At 45.1% G+C, this 24,224-nt stretch overlaps 1 protein-coding gene across 2 annotated transcripts in view; it reads left to right on the plus strand.

Moving 5' to 3' along the window:
* LOC147268842 (SH3 and multiple ankyrin repeat domains protein 2-like) overlaps nucleotides 1–24,224 on the plus strand; it is a 256,844-nt gene that overhangs the window by 226,923 nt on the left and 5,697 nt on the right. For both annotated transcript variants that reach the window (XM_086223330.1, XM_086223339.1), the window contains 4 exons: nucleotides 2,089–2,112; nucleotides 3,783–3,895; nucleotides 5,379–5,484; nucleotides 6,330–8,820. In XM_086223330.1, the coding sequence (XP_086079456.1) occupies nucleotides 2,089–2,112; nucleotides 3,783–3,895; nucleotides 5,379–5,484; nucleotides 6,330–8,820 (2,734 nt within the window). The remainder of the gene's footprint in view (nucleotides 1–2,088; nucleotides 2,113–3,782; nucleotides 3,896–5,378; nucleotides 5,485–6,329; nucleotides 8,821–24,224) is intronic.

A 24,224-nucleotide genomic window follows, 5' to 3' on the forward strand; every position in this document is an offset into this window, starting at 1 on the left:
AAGGTGAGGGTGAATGGATGATTGACAGGGAGGGAATCCACTTGTATGTCACAAAAATGCTGACAGAACACAATAACGATGGTCAGCAATTTTTTTTCCTTCCAGAGCTGCATATCATCCAGTCTCACGTCCATTCCAGGTCATTCCAGCATGTTCTAAACCTGAGCTCCAGTGCATCTAATGGCAGCTGTTCAGGTCGATATTCAGTACGCCAAGTAAAAGTGCTTATTTCTGCCGACGATATGCTCAGGTTGTTACATGAAGTGCCTTACAACATTATGGTAACAGCATTACGAGACATTTTTGTTCACATTTTGCCTTGTATTTCTTTGCTATTACTGCTTTGATGAATGAGTGATGATTCTGCCTTCCTCCTGCCTCCGCTCTGTCCGCAGCAGGTCCTCTGCTCATGGAGCCGCTTTTCTCTCAAGGAAGACAAGTGGTTTTTGCAGGGATTCTTCTTCTATTTCACTAGCAGTATTCATCCGGGTCAAACTGGGCCACAATGCATCTTGTGGAAATTTCTTGATTCTGAAATGCAATTCTGCATCGACGTAATGACAGATCATCATAGATTATAAACCCACGAACATGAATTGTTAATTTTCTGACTGCTATAAGCTAGGCTAGATATGGAAAAGGGAGGCAGTGACCAGTAATAAGTAAAAAAAAAACAAATTGAATAACTATGCACTGGGCAAAGTGGACATCTGGACACACTGCACACATTGGCCATCTTCACCCTGAGGTAATGTAACATTTTTGGAACCACGAAGTGAAGATGGCGAGCCCAGGAGCAGAGATTGCTGTTGAACTCTGAGAGAGGACTGAGAAGCTGCCGTTGTGTGGAGCTTCCTAGAGCCACGTAATAAAATCCACGAGTAAAACTCGTCGATTTGCATGTGATTCCTGCATGTAACAGGATAACAACACATTATACAGTGTGAGGGAGGTATTTTAAACGTCTTACAACAACTGCACAAGACATTGAGATGCTACAAGATGCGCTGCATAATCATAATTGAAGTGCGAGGGTAGTGAAGAGTGCTCCTGTGAAGAGAACAACAAGCCTCAACTAGAGTGCGTCCCAGTCACACCGAAGTAGTCGAACAGGGCATCGCTGATACCGTCTTCCATTGCACAGACTCGCATACATGGAGGCTTTTAAACCTCAGTAACCCACGAAGAAAGGCTAATTAATCTGGTTAATTAATGGAGGATTTTTATCTGTTCATTTACTTTTTACTTTTTTTTTGGGTGCATCAGTTTCCATGTCACAAACACCCAACACACCAGAAAGAGGTGACAGATGTTGTTGGCTTAGTCGCAAGCAGCATGGACGGCAGTGACGGTGTTTCTGGAGTTGCTCATTTTTATCTTTGGGTCCATACTGCAGGGTCTTGGACCCGGGGGTGAAGGCAGATTAGACCTGTTCCCTCTGCAGACAAAAGCCGGATGTTAGCAGGAGTTAGTGCCTATTTTGCCAGTGGGAGAGGGGCTTAAGTCTGGGCCTGTCCTTGTTGCCACAGTTCGAAAATGTGAAAACATGAGCCGTTCTTCCTTTTTGTAAAAATCTCTAAGCTATCCTTTTTGTTGCCCCAACTCTCTTCTTACTTCATGGGACAGTTCTCTCACTCTCACTCACACTAGTCTGTTAAACACATGTCCGTCTGGGCAGAGATTCTCTCCATAATTCCTAGAGTCAGAAGCACTACTTCCTTGGACACAGCCAGTTGCCCCACTAAAGCCTTGGCTGGTTGTAGCTTTCTCTGTCACGACTGGACGTTTCCAATAACTGCTGTCATGTGAGTTCATCGTTTCGACCCAAAAGCAATAACAGGACCCAGACTCTGACATGTTTGTCCTTTAATAGTGCTGCTGCAACATGGTGGAAACTGCATCTGAGCTCTATTAATATCAGATTAAGATCTTTAACATGTAAAAAAACAAATATGCATCTGTTTAGTAAGGATTGTGGCAGATATGGGAAAGAAGCCATGATACAATCACCCTGTTACTGGACTTGGGGGGGGGGGGGTCTGTTTATCTGCTCTAAAGACTCAGAAATCTTTTCTGTCACCCCTTCAGCCACTCTAAGGAAAAAGAAAGGTGGTAAGTTATTGTAGGCATGTTGACGTCTGATCCACTATTGCCAGTGATTGATTTACGTCATGTGCCCCCCCACCACACCTCACTACAATGAACTAACACTGTTGTAGATCTTTTTTATGATTATTAATCATCTGACCAGCTCCTTTGACTTTCGTTCAAACAGCCATGAGAAGCATACTTGCATGAGTTACAGTGTGTTTCTGATACAGCTGTGTTGTGTTAATACTTGCGTCTATGCATGATTTAATGTTGTGACGTCAACTAGAAAGATGTTTCAGTTCCTCTGACCCTTTGCACAGTCACAGGGGGTGTTCTCCTTGACTGTATTGCTCTGTTGGGATACTGAATAGTCCCATTTCTCACTCTGGATGAAAAGGAGTAGTTCACCTCAGGATGCTTCCTAGACCTCAAGCAGGAAGACCCAGAACCTACATTTGTACCGCCGACAGCGTCAAGCCCACATTTTTTATACTCTGGCAGAATGTCAAGCCTCAGATGCAAAGAAACAGCAACAGGCTGAATGAGGATTTCCAAACCCGTCAGTGTGATGTCCTTGTGGTTATGTTTGTATACATGAAAGCAGAAAAACAAGCTGGTTCTGTAAGTCAGTGTTTGTGTCTGACCTAAAAAGGTCTGTGCTGTCATGTTACTTTCCTCTCTCCTTTTTTCCTCCTGTGTTGCTGCAGTTGTGTGTGTGTGTGTGTGTGTGTGTGTGTGTGTGTGTGTGCGTGTATACCTTTGTGTAAGAAAAGGGCGTTTTATTCCAGGAAATGTTTCAGTCAAAGATAGGTTTCCAGGGCAACCATGTTGCATGGTGTTTGATATTCTGTAGCTGCAATCCAATTGGGAAGCAGATCGGGGAGCGACAAAATGTTTATCTCCTGTTGTGTGTGTGTGTGTGTGTGTGTGTGTGTGTGTGTCTGTCTGTCTGTCTGTCTGTCTGTCTGTCTCTCTGTCTGTCTGTCTGTATGTTTGAGAGAGAGCGCTCAAACTGTAGTTAACAGGTTAAGGTCATTGATGCTCCTTTCCTCCCCTGTCCCCCCCCCCCTGTCCCCCCCCCCACTCCTCTCCTCTGTGTGTAGATGCGCAGAAGAAGAGGATTGTTTTCCAAGTCACTCTAAGTAATCACACCTCGTAATGCATGGAAGCTTCCTTCATCCTAGACAGAGCTAGCCAGGGAGGTGCTCCAGTAAGAGGCTAGATCAGGGCTAGCATGTAGCTATCTAGGTGGACTCTATCTGACGGCATCATCACACACCAGAGGGAAGTTCAGTTCTGCCAAATTTGCCGTTGACTCCTTTTCCATGTTGCAGACTTAAAAAAAACCCCAAAAAAACGGCATTCTTGACAGACGTCCCATTCATTGCTCATTTGACATTGACTGAGGGAACAACCCCGAGAGTTGGATGATGCTACTGAGTCGGCTGCTTGGAAAGAGCTTGCACGGCTTCCCAGGCTTTACACACCCAACACATTCCATCTCTTGTTCCCCCCTCAAATGCGTTTCAGTGTTTTCTGTTGCAGTTTCATCCGCAAGTGGAATCAGAGGGAGGGGGTCACTGTGAATGATAGCTTGCGTTTGGCCCATGAGAACTGTATTAGGCTTGCAAGTCAAGATGGTTCCCCATTGTTCTTGTTGCTCATGAATTATGGGTCACTCTGTCTTGCAGACAAAGTTGAAGAGATGACACACGCTCAGAAGGCATCACCAGTCGATATGAAGATTGCCACAATCAAACCACGCCCATCCAGTCGCTGCTTGGTTACGCCCACTGATATGAATGTAAGAATGTAGAAAAGACATGCAGTTGTGAGCACTCAGATTACGCTGGTCATTAAGGAGCTGAAGGCACAGAGTCTGTTGAGCGGTGCAGGAATGAGTCCTAAAATATAGAAATATGTTCCCTAAGTTCCCTCGCCTCAAATTCAGTGTGTTTTTTAAATGGGTTTCGGGTAAAAGTCTGAAACAAAGTACGTTGGTTAACGCAAGGTCAAGCGGTTCATGTCTTGTTCTACAGCAACAACTACGTTAATATTTCCTTCACTGACATCACCTTCACCAAGTTTTTTTAAGTTTAAAAAAGTTACTAGAATACAAACATTTTTGAACAAAAGTTTTAGAATCTTGAAACGATAGGCTAAGAATTAAAATCTTCTTATTGTCTGAGCTGTTACTGTGTCATCCCTGAAGCCTTTTTTAATCTCAAAAGTTACAAGCAAATCGTTACTTTACATTTCGGACTTCAGCGTATTTGAAAGGTCCAAATTTGCAACTTTGCCTGAAGAAAATTCTGTGATTAGAACTTGTGCTTATCACTAAGAACTAATACTTCAGCTGTAGTAGAGATGTTCAGTAGTTCTACTCCATTCATCTGCTCCCGTGTCACTCAAGGTGGTCAACTTGTTTTTTTAAATTTTATATGGGCATTTATTTTTACTGAGATAATTTGAGGCCTAAGGACTCCAGATTCCAAAGAGGCAAAAACATAGACCTGAACTTCACTTTCAGTCATATTCTTATTGCAGGAACAAATACTGTGTTTCGTTTCTGAGAAATAGTTATTTTCCCAAGGGAATAATTATGTTACTCAAGGGTCATCGACCGAAGGCCCTTCAAAGCACTTGGCAGATCTCCAGAACCAAGGACTGACCACTCTCACCTCGAAGGTCCTTGATCATGTCAGGGGGATTTTGGTACACTGATCAAACATTAAATATCTAAAGGAGTACCTTCTCTCTGATTTTTATTGCACCATTGGTGATGCCGTTGCTTTGCCCTTGCATTACGAGTTGCATTACCTCGTCTTAGAATCATAGAAGTTTTAGGACCTTTGAGGTTATACTGCCGCATCCCTCAAAACTTTCTGAAGGCAGGACTCCGCCCTGGGTAGAGAGTCAGAAATTGTGCACAGTGGAAGAGAAAAGCCGTTTGAGAATCAGTTCTTGTCATGGAGAAGCTGCTACCGTTTAAATCCATATTAACTTGCCACATAGCTGCCTTTCATGGGCTTACCCACCACCTGTAGGTTACTGAACCAGTGTGAAAGCAATGACAACCACGTGCCACGTTATCTGCACGCGGGCCTTGTGCATGTGGTGGAGACTTTGTGTGTAAAAACTATAAAAAAAAACTCCATAGTGATTTCAGAGGACAAAAACTCCTTCATTAGGTCTTCACAGCAAGAGCCGCCGAATGAAAAGAGATGATTTTTTTTGGAAATGTACTGCAAGGTAGTTGTTATTTTATTGTAATGTCTTTATTTCAGTCCATGTATCATGACCGCCAGGGAGTAGCAGTGGTGCCACCCACTGTGCCAGGGCCCTTCCTGGGGTTGCCTGAGAAAGGCACCATGAAGAAGCAAAAGTCCATAGGTATGATTTTATAGTGTGTGTGTGTGTGTGTGTGTGTGTGTGTGTGTGTGTGTGTGTGTGTGTGTGTGTGCGTGTGTGCGTGTATGTTTGACTGTCAGCGTGATTTGAAAACTGCACATTCAGTAAATTTTGCATTTAACTCCCCTTATATTCTATTAGATGCTCTGAAGACTTGCCCTGTGCGCCCCAACAATATCACTGCTAATTATAGATACATTAAAATGATAAAGTCAGCACAGTAGTGCTTTCAGGCGATAATATATATAATGATATATGGTTGTTAAGCATATGCTGAAACTTCATACTCAGTGCTGAACTACAGGGACGTAATGCAGGCCAGTGTTACTCACAGTGCTTTTGATTTCCTGTACCATCATTAAAGTAATAAAAACAACCACAACTGAAGACTTGGTGTGATGGTCTACAGGGAACCTGTGACCCATGGTAACGGTCACTTCTGGGAACCACATTGTGTCCCTCATTGGCAAAGTGCCAGCAAAGCTTTTTTGGCCACAAATTTGCAGTTAAAAAAGTCCGATGATGAAAACCCATGAAAGTTAAAGCTGTGGTACAGTATTTTAAGTTTCAGGTGTCAGGTGCTAGCTAAATAAACAGCTTTTATTTGAAATTTTTGAGTGTGTTTTTCCATGTTCAATATTTAAAAAGCATTACGGTGTGTAACATTTAGGAAAACTTGCCATTTTTCCTCATCTGTCTGTGATATATCTGGTTACTTCAATGTTTGGATATATTCTTCTGAAAAACAGGCCATGACTTAAATTGAAATTCTAGGAATTCTCATCTAGTATCTCAAATGATTTTTCCTTCTGCTCTATCTCTCAAAGGTACATCAGAGGATGAGAAACAGGGATTCCTCACCCCTCCTCTGCTCAAGTTCTCTCGAAGTCTCTCCATGCCTGACACATCAGAGGACATCCCTCCTCCCCCTGCCATTTCACCCCCTTCACCACCTGCCTACAACTCAGCTGGGGGTCCAACACCCAAGAGCTATGGCACCACACGACCGAGCTTCACACAAAATTCACCAAATGCAGTAACAACCATTAGCCGAACCACGGATGTTGGTACATTGAGGCGTGGCTATTTTCGGCAGAGTTCAGAGCAGTTTGAGAGCACACGCACTCGAGGGCGCACACCGGTGCCCGAGAACCCTTATTCCGAGGTGGGCAATAAGACACTTTATGTGCCAGCGAAACCAGCTCGGAGGAAGGGCATGCTAGTAAAGCAGCCAAACGTTGAGGACAGTCCAGAGAAAACATGTCACATGCCAGCAAGCCCCTCAGGCCCAGTTTCCATGCCTACTACACCTGTGGAACGAACATGCTCTTCCATTCCCATCCCCACCATCATAGTCAAAGAGCCTTCCACCAGCAGCAGTGGCAAGAGCAGCCAGGGTAGCAGTATGGAGATTGAGCCCACCACTCCTGAACACCCACCCCTCACTCCTACTGTTGGTGGAAGTGGAGGTTTGCGGCCTGAAGACCCACTGTCTCTGAGCAACCCATTTGCGGCAGCTATTGCTGGGGCAGTCCGGGACCGAGAGAAAAGGCTCGAAGCAAAAAAGAACTCAATTGCCTTCCAGTCAATAGACATGGGGGATGATGACCTAAGCGGCCCCACGCCAACCCCTCGCCTTCGCCAGTCAAAGTCCATTGATGAGGGCATGTTCAGTACCGACGAGCGGCTTCGAAGGATAATGGCTCCCCCAGTGCAACTTGGACCTCCTGTTGGGGGTGGCAGTGGCAATATGACAGATTTTAACACTCCTGAGCCCACAGTTGTTCGTGAGCCTCTAAATACTCGAACAGGTCAGTGCCCCAACCTGGACAGTCCCGTCAGTCTCCCAGCCACTCCCCCTAAAAGTCACTACAGGGCTAATGGGACATACCTCCATCCTGTTACTGGCAAGCCCTTGGACCCTAACTCCCCTCTTGCACTGGCCCTGGCAGCTCGTGACCGGGCCATGAAGGAGCAACAAAACCATCCTCAGAATCCATCACAAAATCCTTCTCAGGTTCAACAAACTCCCAAGCATGAAGCTCAGTCCCTGCCCATTCAGCCAAGTCACAAACCAGACCTCAACCAGCCGCTGTTTATTGACACCAAACTACGCTCTGGGATCGAGACGAGTTTTGCCGCAATCTCAACAGCGACAATGGGACGGCCTGGCCGGGGCGGACTGCAGAGGCAAATGACAGAGCAGAAGTATGAGTCGGACGGGGCACGGGAAGAGCGACAGCATAAGGCAGTGGAGGAGAGGAAAAGTGCACCAGCGGATGTGGCAGACACACCCAAGTCAGCTGGGCTGTTGATGGTCCACACCAGCACAGAAGCAAACAACAAGGTAAACAACCAAGAGTTGGAGGGGCAGGACAGCAACAGGCCATCTGAGCTGAAGGACCCCAACCAACCCGATCCTCGCATCGGCTCAGTATTGACCACCAATCCCCAGCCAGCCTCATCCCGGAGACGTAGCATTCCTTTAGGCGAGTCAATGGATGAACCAGTGAAGCTGCCTTTCCGCATCCCCCCTCCACCTCTGGCTTCAGTTGATATTGATGAGGACTTCGACTTCACAGAGCCACTTCCCCCACCTCTGGAGTTCGCAAACAGCATTGATATCCCTGATGATCAGGCTAGTGCCATTGCAGAGATGCTGCAGCAAAAGAGACGGAACGGGGGACCTTCTCTACCCCCATATCATCCCCACGCTCCACCACCTGTCACTGATCAACACAAACGGGTGGCAAACAGCATGCCACCTTCATACCCTCCTCCTCCGCCAGATCCAGAGTCAGGAGTGGGTGACTCTGGCATTGAAGAGGTAGACAGCCGCAGCAGTGGAGACCCTCAGCACATGGAGACCACCAGCACCGTGTCCAGCATCTCCACCCTGTCCTCAGAGGGAGGCTTCTGCGACAGCGCTTTGGAGAGCCTCTACGCTACTGCAGATGGGCATGCTTTCCTTGTGGATCGGCCCCCTGTGCCCCCCAAACCCAAAGGAAAGGCTGTCATCAACAGAACATCACTTTATCACGATGCCCTCATTGAAGAACCCCCAGAGTCCTTTGGGCCGCCACCTCAGGGTCCTCCCCCTCCCTCTTCATCCTCTGAACCTCCTAGGACTCCCACTCAAAGGACATCCAAACTGTGGGGTGATCAACCCCCTGAGCTGCGCAGCCCCCCATCCACACCAGACTCCAAGAACACCGTTATCACCGAGCTGAGCTCCATTCTGCAGCATATGAACAGGCCGCCCAAGCCCGGAGAAAGCCTCGACTCCCCCACAGGAAACAGGGGGGCCTTCGGAACAAGGTATGTGACGATTCAGTAGCTATTGCCTTTGTTTATCTGCTTGGAGAATCTGTTGACAGGTTTACTGCCCCATTTTTCTGTGACCTGCACAAGCACTGTTTGCTGCAGACCTTCAATCACTTTTTACAGTTCATTTGATATTTTTTTCTATGTGGGAGAACTTAATTTATTAGATGCATTGAACCCTAACCCTCACAGGGCATTTCATGGATTCAACTGAAATGATCCATGACATCATCTGTATGTATCTATAACATGGACAAAACCTTTTTGGATGATAAACATTTGTTTTTCATTGGAATATGTAGGCACCCCTATGGTTTTGGTTTGATTCACCCTTTTTTTTTTTTTTAGATTTTTTCAGTAAAATAACTGTCAACAGAGGACATTTGCGCATGCGCGGATAACCACTGGTGGGTCATTTTTGATTACTACTGTAAGTTTCTGTTTTGTTGACAGGTTTTACTCTGGTGATGAATCCTGTCTTGTCATTTGTCTCTTCTGTACATTTGGCAAGAAACTAAATGTTATCAGGTCTGCGGCAATACAAGTCAGTTGATTGGAGTGTAGGTTGTATGAAAACACAGGTGTTTGAGGGTCTTGTAAAGGATTTGAAGAAAAGTAGCAGTTCATCTCACTAAAGCTTTGAAACAGTTTCAGCGTGTAAAACACAAACTAGGTTCCATCTAGTCACTACAGAACTAGCAGTTGAACATTTCTGGTGGCAGTGTTTGGCAGTGGAACAGGAGAATATGGCTGAATAAGTCTTAAGACTTGTTTAAGGTCTAGAGTCATGACAGCTAACTTTCCAGTATCATTTCTTGATGTGAGCCTCTATCATCTTACATCGTACATAGAACTATTTTAGCCTTCAGTCTGGTCTTACAGTCAGGAAGCAAGCCGCGCCCCTGAAGCATTGACAGACACTGGGCTTTGCTTTTTGTGGCTGAGACTAAATTGAAGAATAAGAAAGTCCTATGGTGTCCATAAAACAATTTTTTGCTCAAGAATTGAAAGAATTTTTGCTTTGTGAATGAGTCCCGACAGAAGTTTCCCTTTTCTTACTTTTTTCTTTTCCACCAACTAGTGTGTCGTTGATGTAACTGCAGTGATTGACTGGTCAGCCAACGTTCTGAAGTGTGCTCGGTTCTGCTTTTGCAGGGTGAAACACTCATTTTATCAGAGTCAGAATCAGAATACTTTATTGATCCCCATGGGGAAATTAAGTCAACATGAATATTGCTCAATCATGTGGGAGGGAAATGTCATGTTAAAATTCAATGAATTGTGCAGGGTTTAGGGTTAGACAAACATTCCAATAAACATTAGCAATATTTTTTTTCTTGATTTGGCCAACTTTTTCCGCTGCAGGATTTTTAGGTTTGGAGATGTTTAGTTGCCTTTTAAAGTTTGCATTAATTTGTATTGGATGAAAGCAAAAACGGACCAGCCCAGAATGACATCGGGCGCTGTGGGTGATAAATATGAAAGTGAGTGCTGTTTGATGATGGGTAGAATTAAAAGAGGACATGATTGACCAGGACTGATGACAGGCTATGTTTGATGTCCTTCCTTGTTCATGACATGCGGGACTCAATTTTGCAGTACCTGGGATGTTTGTATGGACCCTGCACCTGAACCAGCACAGCTCATGGTTTTTTAAACTCACATCTTCCCAGTATGAGAGGGAATAAAAAGCACGATCAATAATTCATTTCTCACATGCATTTTGTATGGACAGTCCCTTTGCTGGTGAAAGGTGTAGAGAGCAGCGGGGAAGACTTGGTTCCTCTCAGTGCCTGTTTTTTTCTTTCTGATCATCAAAGTGACGTCCATTTTTGCTAAATTACCATGAGATGCTCAGCAACAGCCTTGCATGCTGTACCCTCCTTTACACTTCCTGTCACATGCTATCATGTCGTCCTCACTTCCATCATCTGTAGTTCAAAGTCATGTCTGTTGACCTTTGCACCTTGTATTCATCTCATTTCAGCTCACGCCTCTCCATCTTCATCTCTGTCTCCTCCAGTCTCCTGTCATTCCTTCACCTTCTCTTTCTTCATGCCCCCTCTGTGTCTTCCACCTCCACAGGTAGGTTGATCGGCTGCTACGCCAAAGTTCTGCTTCCACATCTACGTCTTCATTTTCATCTGCCACTGCGATGCTACTTGGTTCTCAGGATATTTGTTTATCATGTGGGTCCAGTGAGTTGAAGGGAGACTAAACAGTCTTCCATCTAGTTCTCTGTTAAGAGTGAAGAAGTGTCCCTGGGAAAAAAATATTAGCCTTTACAACAAAGAGAAAAAGGTCTTGTCTTGTTTTGTCCCGTTCATTGTACCAATTGTGATTGGACCAATGCAGAAAGTGTATGGATGTTACAAAATAATGATGAGACCATTTAAACACTTTACATTTCTCAGAATGATGTCAGATTTATTCTACACCTCTAATTTTCTAATAGATCCTTCACTAACACCCACACACCTTGTTAATTGTTGGTATGCATGTCAAAGGAAAAGAACGATAGTGCATTTCTGTAATTATAGTTTTGAAATATAGAGAGAAGTAAACAAGTAATTAAGTTAAAATCGGGGAAACGCCCGTCCCAGTGCAGTGCCAGTTTTACAGGCTATAGAGGACAGAAGCAAATACCGGAAGAATAATGTTACGAGAAGGCAACACGAGTCTGTACATTTACATTTAGCCATGAGTCCTTTTATCACCGAGTGTGTTTCGATACATCTGTAGAAAACTACTCATTGATCCCACTTTTCCACTCATTTAAAGGCCACCAGGCTGTTTCAGTAACTTCTAATGAATAGTCAGTCCTCTGCTGGTTGCTGCTTCGTTAGTGAGGTCTTCCATGTAGCTGTTTCACACATCTCTCTGACCTCTAGTCTTTGCTGCTCTGGAAAAGTGCAAACGGATATCTGCTGTTGGATTCCATGCACCTGTTCTGCATTTTCCATTTTTCTGAGAATGTGACAGGCCTCCTACTGATTAGTTGGCTGTGGTTGCTGATGGGGGATTGGACTGCAGCCTTTTGCAGGTTGGGAAAGGCTCTGTTTAGCATTTTTAATTGTCCCAATTAGAGGTTTTTGTTTCACACAGCACCAATCATTTACCACCCCCGTCCCTGTGGTCTAGAAGAGATTGGTCTGTCACTCTGACAGTTGTCTCACACTCCAGACCTCTTTGGACCCCAGCAGGACCCCTTGCACCCCCCCAGTAAAATTCAGGGTGGTCAGAGGCTGAGTCATACTGACTCTGGTGCCTGTGGCACCACCGTGATGGTTCTGATTCCAGTGTAAGACAGTAATAGATCACCTTGATATTTGGTTCATACCTGATCAGGCCAGTGAACTTTCTATCTCGTCTAAAGGCTGTTCTGTAGCACGAGAACATAAAGAACTAGGTTAAGAAATGCTTACAAAATTAACAAAGTACAAGCACTTTTTTATATTTTTTCATATTTTCATGTATTGAATTTACACAAGAGCGCAGTCACAAATCAGCTTTCTGAAAGCAGTGACAATGAATCATCTTCAAGGTTTTGCATATGTTGGGCAGAAAGAGGCTGTTTCCCTCTGTGCTGAGGTGAACTCAGGAGGCGATGTTCTGTGACTTCATCTCCGAGATGCTTAATAGCTGTCCTGAGGCAACTGTTGATACCCCTCCCCTCTCACTTCATCTTTGCTGGATGACCGTATCGCCACGCTCGCCTCAGCTTGATGCAGGAAAACACAGTGGTCATGGAGGAAAGGTCTGCAAGCAGCTGCATCAGTTTCCTCTCCATTCTAGATGCAGGTCCCCTGCTGGGCTTCAGCCCCTGGCACGATCAGCAAGGTGTCTGCTGGACCGAAGCATGGAGGGATGCCACTCCAACTCATCCCACCTTTGCTGTTGCAGTCAACCTCAGCATGAAGCCCAAAATTCTGGCTGTGTAAACAGCCTGCTGTTACCTCTCCTCTATGAATCTTGATCTTGGGGACTGATGAGGCGTGGATTCCTCTCCTTCTCTTCCTCTCTGTCGAGGCACTGACTGGGCCGGTGTCCGCTCAAAGGGCCTCTTTGGTGGGTTACAAGGAATCGTAGCTGCCAATTAATGAACAGAGGTCCTGCCGTGTCACTTGTTCACGTGTTCCTCCAGATTGTTTTGAACCAGTCAGAACCCTTATAGCGCACTCAGCAACAAAAGTGATTCTTCTTCATTTATGTTTTGTGATTTCTCAAATTCTTTGATTCTTTCTGTCAGGCATTCAGTGTGTTGCATTTCTGTTGTGTTCAGTCGGTACTCTAGCAATGAATCCCACTGTGTTTGGTGGCTTTTTCTGCCGCACCACAGTGTAACATGTCTTGACGACAATTCCATGAATCTGTCTCCCCACATAAGCAATGAAATCAGGCCTTAGAGGCTTACGACGAGGGCAGCTGGTGGTAGTACGATCTCGGCCGTCCTCATCTGCCACGTAAACATCTTCTGGCAGGTTGTTGCAATCTGTCTCGGGTCTCCTGTGGGTTGACACACATTTGTGGACACGTCAATAGAAATATGATCTTCAGACTACAGGATTCTAATAGGGGCTTGGGAGGTCTTAAAAGAACAAGTGAGGTAAAATGCAACATTATGTCACTGCTTACTAGATTGTACCACTTCATGGTAAATCAATGCATTATGGATCAGGTGGTTATCTTACAGTGGGGATGGTGTGATTTTGAGTCAACGCGCCTTCTATTGTGCCAACATGGAGAAACTTTTCTCCTTCTTGTTTTCATTCAGTGAGGAGTGATCAGGTTGTGCTGGTAGCTTTGTGTCGCTGAGGAACCAGATGTGTGCAGCTGGCGGCCTCTCAAAGTAAACTGTTGATTTCCCCCCTAGCCACATATTTGCATTCAGCTCCTGAGCTGTGAGGATTTTTAGCAGGGAATTTTGTTTAAAGACCCACTCCAATCCTCCTTTTTAGCTTTTTTAAATCTTTCTCAGTGGCCTTTAAATTCTGATGATGAAGTTTTTAGCCCAAATCACCAAACCTGTGCCACTTTCCAGGACTCACATTGGCAAACAGCACTGCTCAGTGTTGTCCCTCACGCGCCACACAGCAGGGGATACTCCATGCCCAGGTCTGGAGAAACGTTGTGTTCACCAGAGAGTTCAAACCCACCTTGCCCAGGAGCAGCAGCGGGCTCTGTGGCACGACGGATGGGGCGGACAGGAAGTCTCGCTCTAAACTTATCGGTAAAGATACACTGCTGTCCACTTGATGGTGTCTTGATGAAGGCTTCAAATTGAACTTCCTGGCGAAGCCCTTTTTTGCTGCCAGTTCTGTGGGAAGTGTTGACTGTGAGAGAGCAATGGATGAGGTTTCTTGGTCATAGCAGCAAACCTCATCCATTGCTCTCTCAGCAACGTGTTTGGGGGATGATGAAAGCTCATGTCATTATCTTTCTTCTTAGCATTGCAACCTGCTACAGCACATACGTGTTGATCTGCCATCGTCTTCTCTACTCCTCAGTCTGAGCAGCCGGATCGGGGGGAGCTGGGCAGGAGCTTGAGGCCCCGTCCAGTGGCTTTGTGATGTGTGAAAGCCAGTCTGCATGGGCCTGCCTTTCAGGGTCTGCCATTGGTTCACAGCGATTTGAATGCAGAAATACAATTTTGAGTTTAGTTTGCTCAAGATTTGTCCTCTAGCATCAGAAAAGTGCCACATCAAAACATGAAAGACATGAGGAACATGATTTTCATCGGAGTGGGTCTTTAATGACAAATCTGAATTATTGCAAGCATGAGCTGCCAGCTGGGGAAAAATGCCAGCCTCTGTGTGAGTTTTAAGACAATTAACATGTGAGCAAAGTGCATCATTTGCTCACACAATGGGAAGGACGGCGTAAGAAGATGTCAGGTGTCATTGGTGCTCTACTGAAGAGAAAACGCTTCACACACCTGTGTGGACACTCAGCAGCTCAGCAGACGAAGGAAGACGCCACAGAAGTGACTGTTCAGCTCCTGGTTCAGCCAAGAGATGCTCAGTCTGTGCTGCGAGGCTATTGTCTCCCCGCCGCGTGTTCAGACGAGTTTTCTGAGGAGATCGAAGCAGGATCCTCTATGTTCTCCAGCTGTTCACAGATCAGTTCCTTTGAAAGAGTTCCTCTGCTGCCCCTGATATAATGAGGTGTTCACAAAGTTATTCTTGATCCCTCGATTTTCATTGTGTTCATGCTTACAGTTGTTCAGATTTTGTGTCATTATAAATGCTGGGTTCTGTTTGAGCAGGTAAAGAAGGCAGGCTGTTGCAGCCACATGAAACGTGTAGTTGTGTAGATTATTCACTGACCAATCTTGGCTGTGTGTTTTTACATCTGGGTTTGCTTCAGGATGAGCCAGCAGATGACAAACATGCTGCTGTGAGTTCTCCTGTGAATATCTACGTCGTCTGGGAAAATCTGCTTTATTAAAATGTATGCAGTCAAAAGAAATGGAGGCTATTTATATAGAATTATATAAAGCTCTCTAAAGTGTTCGTACGTTCTCTGGTGGAAGCTACTGGACCTACTGAGCCCTGCCACCCCTACACACCTCCCCTGCAGCATGTGCTCTGAAAAATCCTGTTCAGGGAAACAACACGCATAACATATGAGGATACAGTGGCTGCCTACAGAACCAGCGATTAATGAAAGGTCAAAGTGCATCACGAACACAATTTAGGAATGCAATAATAATTAAGTACCAAAAAAATTGGTGAATTTCTTTTTTATTTCCAAAAAAACCCCAAACCACGGGAACAATATGGAGAACATTTTTAGTTCTGATAGGCATGGACGCGTCTGTCTCCATTACCAGGTGATTCCAACTATTTTTACACCAGGAAACTGCAGATCTGCTGGTTTTTCCCTGATTTTTGGTTACATGAGTGTTGGTATCAGGTGATGAGGGAGGGATGTGGCTCAGGCAAAGCCTTTATCTCCACCTATTCAGAACAAACTGTTAATGAGGAAATATCACAATCCTAAGCTCGCTGTGCACCCACACCAATTTATTTATCGCCGTATACAAACAGCGGTGATTCATGCAGCTCAGTGATTGGTTTCTCTTCAGTTGACAGTATAGAAAAACAAAAACGGGCCACATTCATAAAACAGGCTGACACACAAGTGTGCTCACACAGATTTGGGCTTGGAAGCACAGCCTGATGGATGTTCGTAGCTCAGTGGCCCTGACTTCTAATATGGAGACGTAGGTACGGGTACACGTCACGCTTTGATCCTGTCTGTCAGGCGCAGTTTGGCAGTAAAAGAATACACAGTATGGTTAATAACAAATTTGTGAATAAAAACAAGACCCAAAACGAGCCCCATGTTGCAGGGAACTTTTCTCCCCTCAGAGAAATCCCATCCTGATCTGCGATTGGTGGCTGCTTCAGTGACATCGATCCTAATTTGCATAGAACTCTGCTGAGCCTCCGCTGTTTGCTCCTGGTTGCTGACATCACACTGCTGGCTGCCACCCAAACGTTCTGCTGCCACCAGTTTTTTTCTGCACAACTGCTAGCAGCTGATCACTCATCAATCTGCTGTTACTTTTCCTGACGGAAGCCCACTTTACACACGATTGCGTAAAGACTGGCTGAAAGTTGCGAAGTACACAGTGCTTTGTGTTGTCTCTCTCTGATTCGTGCTGAATCTGTTCAACAAAACGTCTTTGAGTTTTGGGGTTCAGACGGTTAAACTACACTCCTATAGAAACTTAGCCTGTGGCAGGGAAGAAAACATATGCAGGTAAAACCTTGTCTGATGATGTTAGACTTTGTGACCCCTGGGACGCCAGTGCTGACAGCACAGGTCTGCGGAGACACACCTGAGTACTCCCACAGTGTGTCTGCTCTCGTGGAACATCAGATTGGTGTTGAAATCTGAGACTTCAGCAGCATCAGAGCTCCCCAGCTGCAGAGACGCTGGCTGGCTGAGACTCATCTAAGGTAGAAGTAACAAGCAGTGAACAGCTCTGTTAGCTCCTGTCATCATGTCCACACAATCTCATCTGTCTTTATTGTGTGTGTGTGTGTGTGTGTGTGTGTGTGTGTGTGTGTGTGTGTGTGTGTGTGTGTGTGTGTGTGTGTGTTTGAACGAGTGTTGCCTGGTGTGATTAGTCCAGTGCAGCCACTCTTACTCTCTGGGATCAAAGAAAGTCCTAAAGCAGGATTGAACATCATGTTGGAATCAGTCAGTCACTTGTAATCTGTTTTTTTGGTTTGTTGCTCTGAAGCGTTTGTGTGTCAGATGGAGTTAAACCCCTCTCTTGTGTACACCGCTGGGGTCTCTGATTATCAGCCTTGTGGGCCTGGAGCTACAGCTGTCAGCAGCTAGGGACCAGCAGACAGAGGCTACCTGGTCGTATGAGGGGGGCTGCGGAGGGGAGAGGTGGTCCTGCCTCTGCGACTGTCAAACAGATGGCAACATAGTCACACAGAAGATGACCTAGATTCACACATGCCTGTCCTCTCTCTCTCGCGCGCGCTCTCACTTCATCCTTTGCTCTCTTGCTCCTGCTCATCCCCTCTCATTCTCTTCCTTCTGTCCTTTCTCCCTCACTATGATGAAGTCAGCCTCAGCAGCACCATCGGCAACATCACAATCTCCTTTACGTTTGTTTTCTCTCCCTCTCTCTCTCTCTCTCTCTCTCTCTCTCTTTATCCCTGTCTCTTAGCCTCCCAGATTAAATGTGCGTTGGTTGTGCCTGTGGACAAAAGGGTTGCCTAGCAACCAGCTGATGAGAGCAGCCTTGAGGCCTGCAGTGATGTCAGCCGAAGTCGGGGGAGGGGTGTGTGCTTGTACATGTGTCCGTGTGTTTGTGTGCGTGTGTGTGTGTGTGTGTGTGTGTGTGTGTTAGAGAGAGAGAGAGAGAGAGAGAGAGAGATGAAGCAAGAGGCTGGCAGGACTGACAGAGTTCAACATCATCTCATGCAGATCACGTGCTGCGCTGCTTTAGTAGGCCACCGTTACGTAACCCTGAACAGTCGAGTCAGTCTGTGTGTGTGTGTGTGTGTGTGTGTGTGTGTGTGTGTGTACGCGTGTGTGTGTACGCGTGTGTGTGTTCAAGCTTCTATAAATAACGTATGCGTGAGCTGGTGTGTGCTTGAAAGAAGCAGGGAGTCATGCGATGTGTGGGCGTGGTGAAGGTGAGGTCTCCCACCACTGATATCAATAGCCCTGCATCACTTTCCTCTCAACCTGCTCAGCTGACTGAGCGGCGTTGCTGCACTCAGCTGGCCAGCGAGGGACACGTGCTCATCTTGCTTTTTTGTTACTAGTGAACAAATGTGTCCAGCTGCAAGTTTCACAGAATCAAGCTGGCATTTGACATGCTTTTGCTTTATGATAAGCAAGTCCTGTAAAAAGAGCTGAGATCACATGACAACAGACTGGTTGGTGTCAAAGGTCACAATAGAGCTGTTGAGGAATGAGTCCCTGAACCTGCAGGTGAGTTAGCGTTGTTGAATGTCTGCCTCCTGTCTCAGAGCCTCTGGGATTCTGGTTCAGCACCTGAGACAAAAGCTGTGGTTCACAGTCGCTTAAGATATTTGGACATGTTATTTTTGTCATTGGTTAAATCAGTGAGTGAGTTATCTCTCTTCCAGTGTCAATCTTGTTGTAGTGACTTTGACGTCATGCACCCGCACCAATCACGTTAGCTTTGTCACTGCAGGTTGCATTGACACGTCTGAAATCATTAACTTATGGATCGATTTTGAAGATTATCTTGCAAAACAAAACAGGAGCCTCACAAACGCCTCCTTTCCTCTGAGGTGAGTGGCTGTAAACAAAGGGCCAGTGCTTGCTCTCCCAGGAGGCTTTATCAAAGTGTCCTTGAGCAAGACACTGCCTTGCTGCCTACACTGTGTGTGTGAGTGAGTGAGTGAGTGTGTGTGTGTGTGAGAGAGAGAGAGAGAGAGAGAGCGTGAACGAGAGAACGAGGCACCATTATAAAGTGCTTTGTGTCCCATTAAGGTGGACAGGTAGGCTATGTGGATATTTACGGTTTACCCCTGCAGCGCTCTGTTCTGCCTTGAAACACGTATCTACATAATCGAGGAGCTGTGCACTCAGGTTGCCGTGGTGGAATGCTGGGTTAATGCTAGCTTACTTAGCTTCCTGGAGGCTCTGCATCTGCTGTGGACATGTTTGGCGTGAGCTCTCAATCAGCTCCTCATCTCTACTTTCAGCAGTGAAGTGATGTCATGGGACTTCTGTCTGCTACACATTCAATATTTGCTTAAACTCACAAGGCAGACAACCGTGGTAGTGTTGTAATTTGTTGTTCAGTTTTCTTTACTCAGTTATTAGTTTTCACAAACAAAAATTTGCTCTGACTGCCTGAATGGCTGAAGTGTGTTGTTAATTTATTCCAACGTCCCGATGTTGTTAGTCTCATCCAGCAGAATCAAGCAGCACGGAAGTTCATTGGCTCTGATGACACTAAGTGTGTGTGTGTGTGTGTGTGTGTGTGTGTGTGTGTGTGTGTGTGTGTGTGTGTGTGTGTGTGTGTGTGTGTGTGTGTGTGTGTGAGTATTCAGTTCATGCTGCCTGAGCTGGAAGCTGCCGGTAACTCACTTCACTTATGATGCAGAATCTCATGTTATTTTACGGCTGATGTGACAGACAGCTGATATTTTACTGATTATATTATCTGTAGTGAAACACCTTCATGTAATATTCGCATTTTTTTACATTTTCCTTCATTTTCAAAATGGTAAGAAAAGCCTGTAGGTCTAATAGCTGCCTCATCAACTTTGAACAAAGGAAGATGAGGGAAGAAGAGACTTGAGGCAAACTGGGCTGACATAAAGTTCTGTTCATCGGAATGACACCGATATAACTTACCAATTCCTGCAAGTACCGATGACATGCAGGTATTATCATGTATATAATGTATATTTTCCAAAACTACAACAAATATGCCCACATTTTTGGGACCTGAACTTTAACCCAAACTGTCCTGGGTTGTCCCTCAACACAGTTACTGTGGTTGACTGTTAGTTGGCAGAGAGGAATCTTCTTTAGTTCTGTGTGACTCCTGCAAGAATGGTAATAAGGTCAGAGAAGCTAAACAGGGCGCTGTGCTAATTAGTCTAATAGGCAATTACATACTTTTCACATCAATCAAACTCCTGGAACAAAAAGTGTTGGATGGATGACAGAATAGCAGGAGGCCAGTCAGACAAACGCTTGTGTGACATCAGTCTAGAGGAAGAAACTTTATTGTCCTGCTCAGACACAATGTCAAACCAAATGCTGCCGTATCTTTTCAGGCATCATTGATGTTTGAAAGAGCTTCCAGTCGTCCAGTGTGACATGGAAGACACCAACATTCAAGGAGACGGAAGTGAGAGTTGGCCAGAAATGATCTGTAACAGCAAAAGCAGAAGGCAGACAGATGGCAGAGACTCCTCTTTCATAAATGTGTTATGTTCTTCCATGCATTCCTCTCCTCTCGCTGTGTGTGTGTGTGTGTGTGTGTGTGTGTGTGTGTGTGTGTGTGAGTGTGTGTGTGTGTGAGAGAGAGAGTCTACATGGTGTTTATCACACATGTCTAACATCACAATCCATTTCATCCATCCAACATGACCTCCTGTGGAGGAGCCACTGCTGAAAAATGACGACTGTAAGTTTTTCCAGGTTTGGTGGTGAAAAAAATGGCCCAGTTCCATTTTGGCAGGATGACTTCCTTAGACCCCTTCACTTCCCCTCAGGCTGTTCCATATGTTACAAGTAGGGAAGAGCAATATCTAGGGTACACGTAGCATCTTGCTAGTAGTGGAAAAGGTCTGTTTGACAATGTGGAGGTCAGGTCTGGCCTGTTCCCGCCCTTGGCGTTGTTCTCTCGCCACAGTCAGCTGGCGTCACACAGTTTAGCTGTTGACAGTTCAATCCATTTGTAGGAAAATGCTCAACAGGGACCCGAATCCTCAGTGGAAGATGAAGGGAGGTGTGATCATTCTGCATGGATTTGTGTGTGGTGTGTGTGTAGTTGGTGTGTGGGGTGAGGGGGCTTTCCTTCTGTGTGTGCATGTCACTGCTCCACACATCAGCACATCCATCACATCCCTCAATCTGGGGCAGGAGGTAACACACACACATGCACACACACACATATACACTCACTTGTTTGGCTGTCAGGATTTGTCGCTGTCTCATATTGATGAAGTGACGCAGCGATGACAATGTGAGCGTCATTTCCATGTTCACTCAGTCTCATGCTGAGTCCTCTGGTTCATGAGAGCAGATACAGACCCACAGATTATTGAAGCAACAGCCACTGTTCATGACAACTCTCAACAGTTTCATTTTGAAAGAGGCCCAATTTGCTAAATCTCAGGTTCGTGTATTTTTAGTCCCTCCAGTCCACTGAAATTCTTCAAGTCGAGCAGTCCAGAAGCTCCGATTCACCTTTGTTCTCTCACTCAAGTTCGGCTGCAGAATCATTTTTGTTTATTCTCCCCTCGAGGAAGGAAATAACAAGTATTCTCTTTCAGAATAGAAGACGAGTAGTTGTACTACTCCTACTACTACTAGTACTACTACTGTTGATGAACATTTTAACCATCTTTTAGGGTGTCTGTTGTTGTTGTTGTTGTTGTTGTTGTTGAAAGGTGTTCAGACCTTTAAGCCCACAGTTTGCGGACGCGATGTTAAACTGAAGAATGTGAGGGCTGACCATCATGGGAACTGTTGTTTTCATGATGCTTCAGTTTTGCCTTTGATGTTTTAATAAATAAATATAAAATATGCCTTTAATATGAGAGCATTATCAGAACATGTTTCCCTCTAAAGTTACCTTAGAACTACAGCTTGTAGAAAAAAGCAAATCGTTTTTACTAGCAATCCATTATTATATATTTATTAATTCTAAAAGGGAAATCTCAGCTAGTCCTGAAGAGTGTTTAACAGTAGGGTGCTAGCAAAGCTTTATAAAATGTATTGTGGTTTAATATTCAAATATGGATGATGTGGACTCTTGCTAAGAAATTGGGCTGGTTCTGAAATCAGTAAGCTTCCCTTTCAGAGTGCAGAGACTATCAGAGCATTTCCAAGACTATTAGAGACTGTCAGAGATTATTAGAGACTTTCAGAGACTATTAGGGGCTATCGGAGACTATCAGAGAATTTCAGAGACTATTAGAGACTGTCAGAGATTATTAGAGATTTTCAAAGACTATTAGGGACTATCAGAGACTATTAGAAACTATCCGAGACTATTAGAAACTATCCAAGACTATTAGGAACTATCCGAGACTATTACAGACTGTCAGAGATTATTAGAGACTTTCAAAGACGATTAGGGACTATCGGAGACTATTAGAAACTATCAGAGACTGTCCGAAACTATCAGAGACTATTGGAGACTATCAGAGATTATCAGAGACAATCAAAGACTTTCTGAGACTGTAAGAGACTATGAGACACTGTCAGAGACTATCAGAGACAATCAAAGACTTTCAGAGACTATCAGACTCTGAGAGACAATCACAGACTATCAGAGATTACAATAGACTTTAAGAGACTCAGACACCATCAGAGACTGCCAGAGACTATCTAAGGGTTGCAGGGGTGTACCCTCCCCCGCTGACCTTCTCTGGATCCACAGCATGCTGATGCTGATGTCCAGTCCACAGTCTGTGACTGGGATGGATATACTGGGATATACCAGCCAGAGTCACATCAGCAACTGGGAGGTTATAATCTTAACAGCCTGCAAACCTGCTTTTGAACTACATTTAAAAAAAAGTCTGCCTGTCACTACTTACGTTACAGTTAAAGCTCCTTTTTACTTTAAAACCATGATCTGGAAGACTTGACTGTGACTGATTGTGATGCCTTTAAAACTGTGAAATCCAAACGAGTGGGACAAAAGAATTGTCAGAATTTCAACTCTCTGATGGTCCTTGAATGAGTCATGTGCCACATATACTTTCATCTGGTGAAATAACCACATCTAACATTAGAATGGGGATAATTCATCAAAATACACAAGTCATTTAAAATTTCAGCAAACACTCCAACTGAATCAGATCCTGGGAGAAAGGAAGCTCCGCACACCCCAGGTCAAGCACACCGCCATGGTAGGCTGGCCGGCCAACATTCACACATGAAGTTGAAGCTGAACTAAAGGATTTAAAAACCTGTCAGTAGTTGAACTTGTAATCAACTCATGAACTTTATTTGTTGTAAAACCAAATAATGAGAACTAAACTCCTGAAAAGACATTGACTAACTCAGAAGATCAGAGACGCTGAGAAACACGTGGAACAAGAAACAATTGCAAAGCAAACCCGGCGATCACGTGACGAAACCAGACTGAAACTGACTGTCACGAGGAGGAGCTGATGAAGCAGGGGCGGGGCTGACGTGGCCTGAGTGACAGGTGAGAGACTGGTGAGCACACAGAAAGATGAAGACAGAAAGGACAGCAAACAGATAGAAGATAGTGACTTTCAAAATAAAACAGGAGCCAACAAAAGTTATGTTCAAAACAACAAACAATCCACAAACGAAGGAAAACAAGGAACAAGATTGAAACTATAAAGTCTCTGACAAACTAAAAACCTATGACTTAACATTTTTGACCCCTTTTAAATTACAGTTGGTCCTTTAATTTGCTGAAGACACAAGATCCACAGGTCAGCCGCTAACTGCATCCACCCAGGCACTAATAACCAGCAGCACCCGTGTCGACCTCTAGGACACTTTGACAGCCTCTCTGGGGATCAAATCAGTGACCCTCAAATTTCGAGTCAGTGTCTGCCCCTCCTGAGGTTGCAACAGCCTCCCTCTCTCTAACTGTAGGACCTGTGCAGTACTTTACATATGATGCCACCTACTGTTCGCTTAGCAGCATTACACAAGTCCCTCTAGAGTGGCTCGTTCTCAAAACTCCTAAGAGAGACGATGAGTTACAAGACGAGCTGGTCGTGTTTGAGTCTGCCCCACCTGCCAGAGGAGAACCTGTAAAGGAGGACTGAAACTACTCATTCATGTCACGCTTTCCACAACTACTACGTCAATTAGAAGGACTTATACTTCTATGAGTTATGACTCAGTCAGCCAGCCATTCCTCTGGCAGCTTCCAGGTGTAAATGTGTGACTGTGTGGGTGTGATCAGTACCTGCTTCTGTATGTATGAAATTAAGAAAAACACCCCCAAAAAAGTCTTAGATACGTCACATGAGATTATCCAACCATCCATTTTCATTTTCCTCTACCCTGTTAAGGGTGGTGGGGGTGGAGCCTATCCCAGCAGCCTTCCCCCTGGACAGGTCACCAGTCCATGGCAGGGCCAACACATAGAGACAGACAACCATTGGCTCTCCCAGCCACGCCTACGGTCAATTTAGAGTCTGGATTAACCTGGT

Source organism: Aulostomus chinensis, chromosome 2 (assembly GCF_037954235.1).
Source record: "Aulostomus chinensis isolate RoL2024-O1b breed Wild chromosome 2, RoL_Achi_v1.0, whole genome shotgun sequence".
NCBI lineage: Eukaryota > Metazoa > Chordata > Actinopteri > Syngnathiformes > Aulostomidae > Aulostomus > Aulostomus chinensis.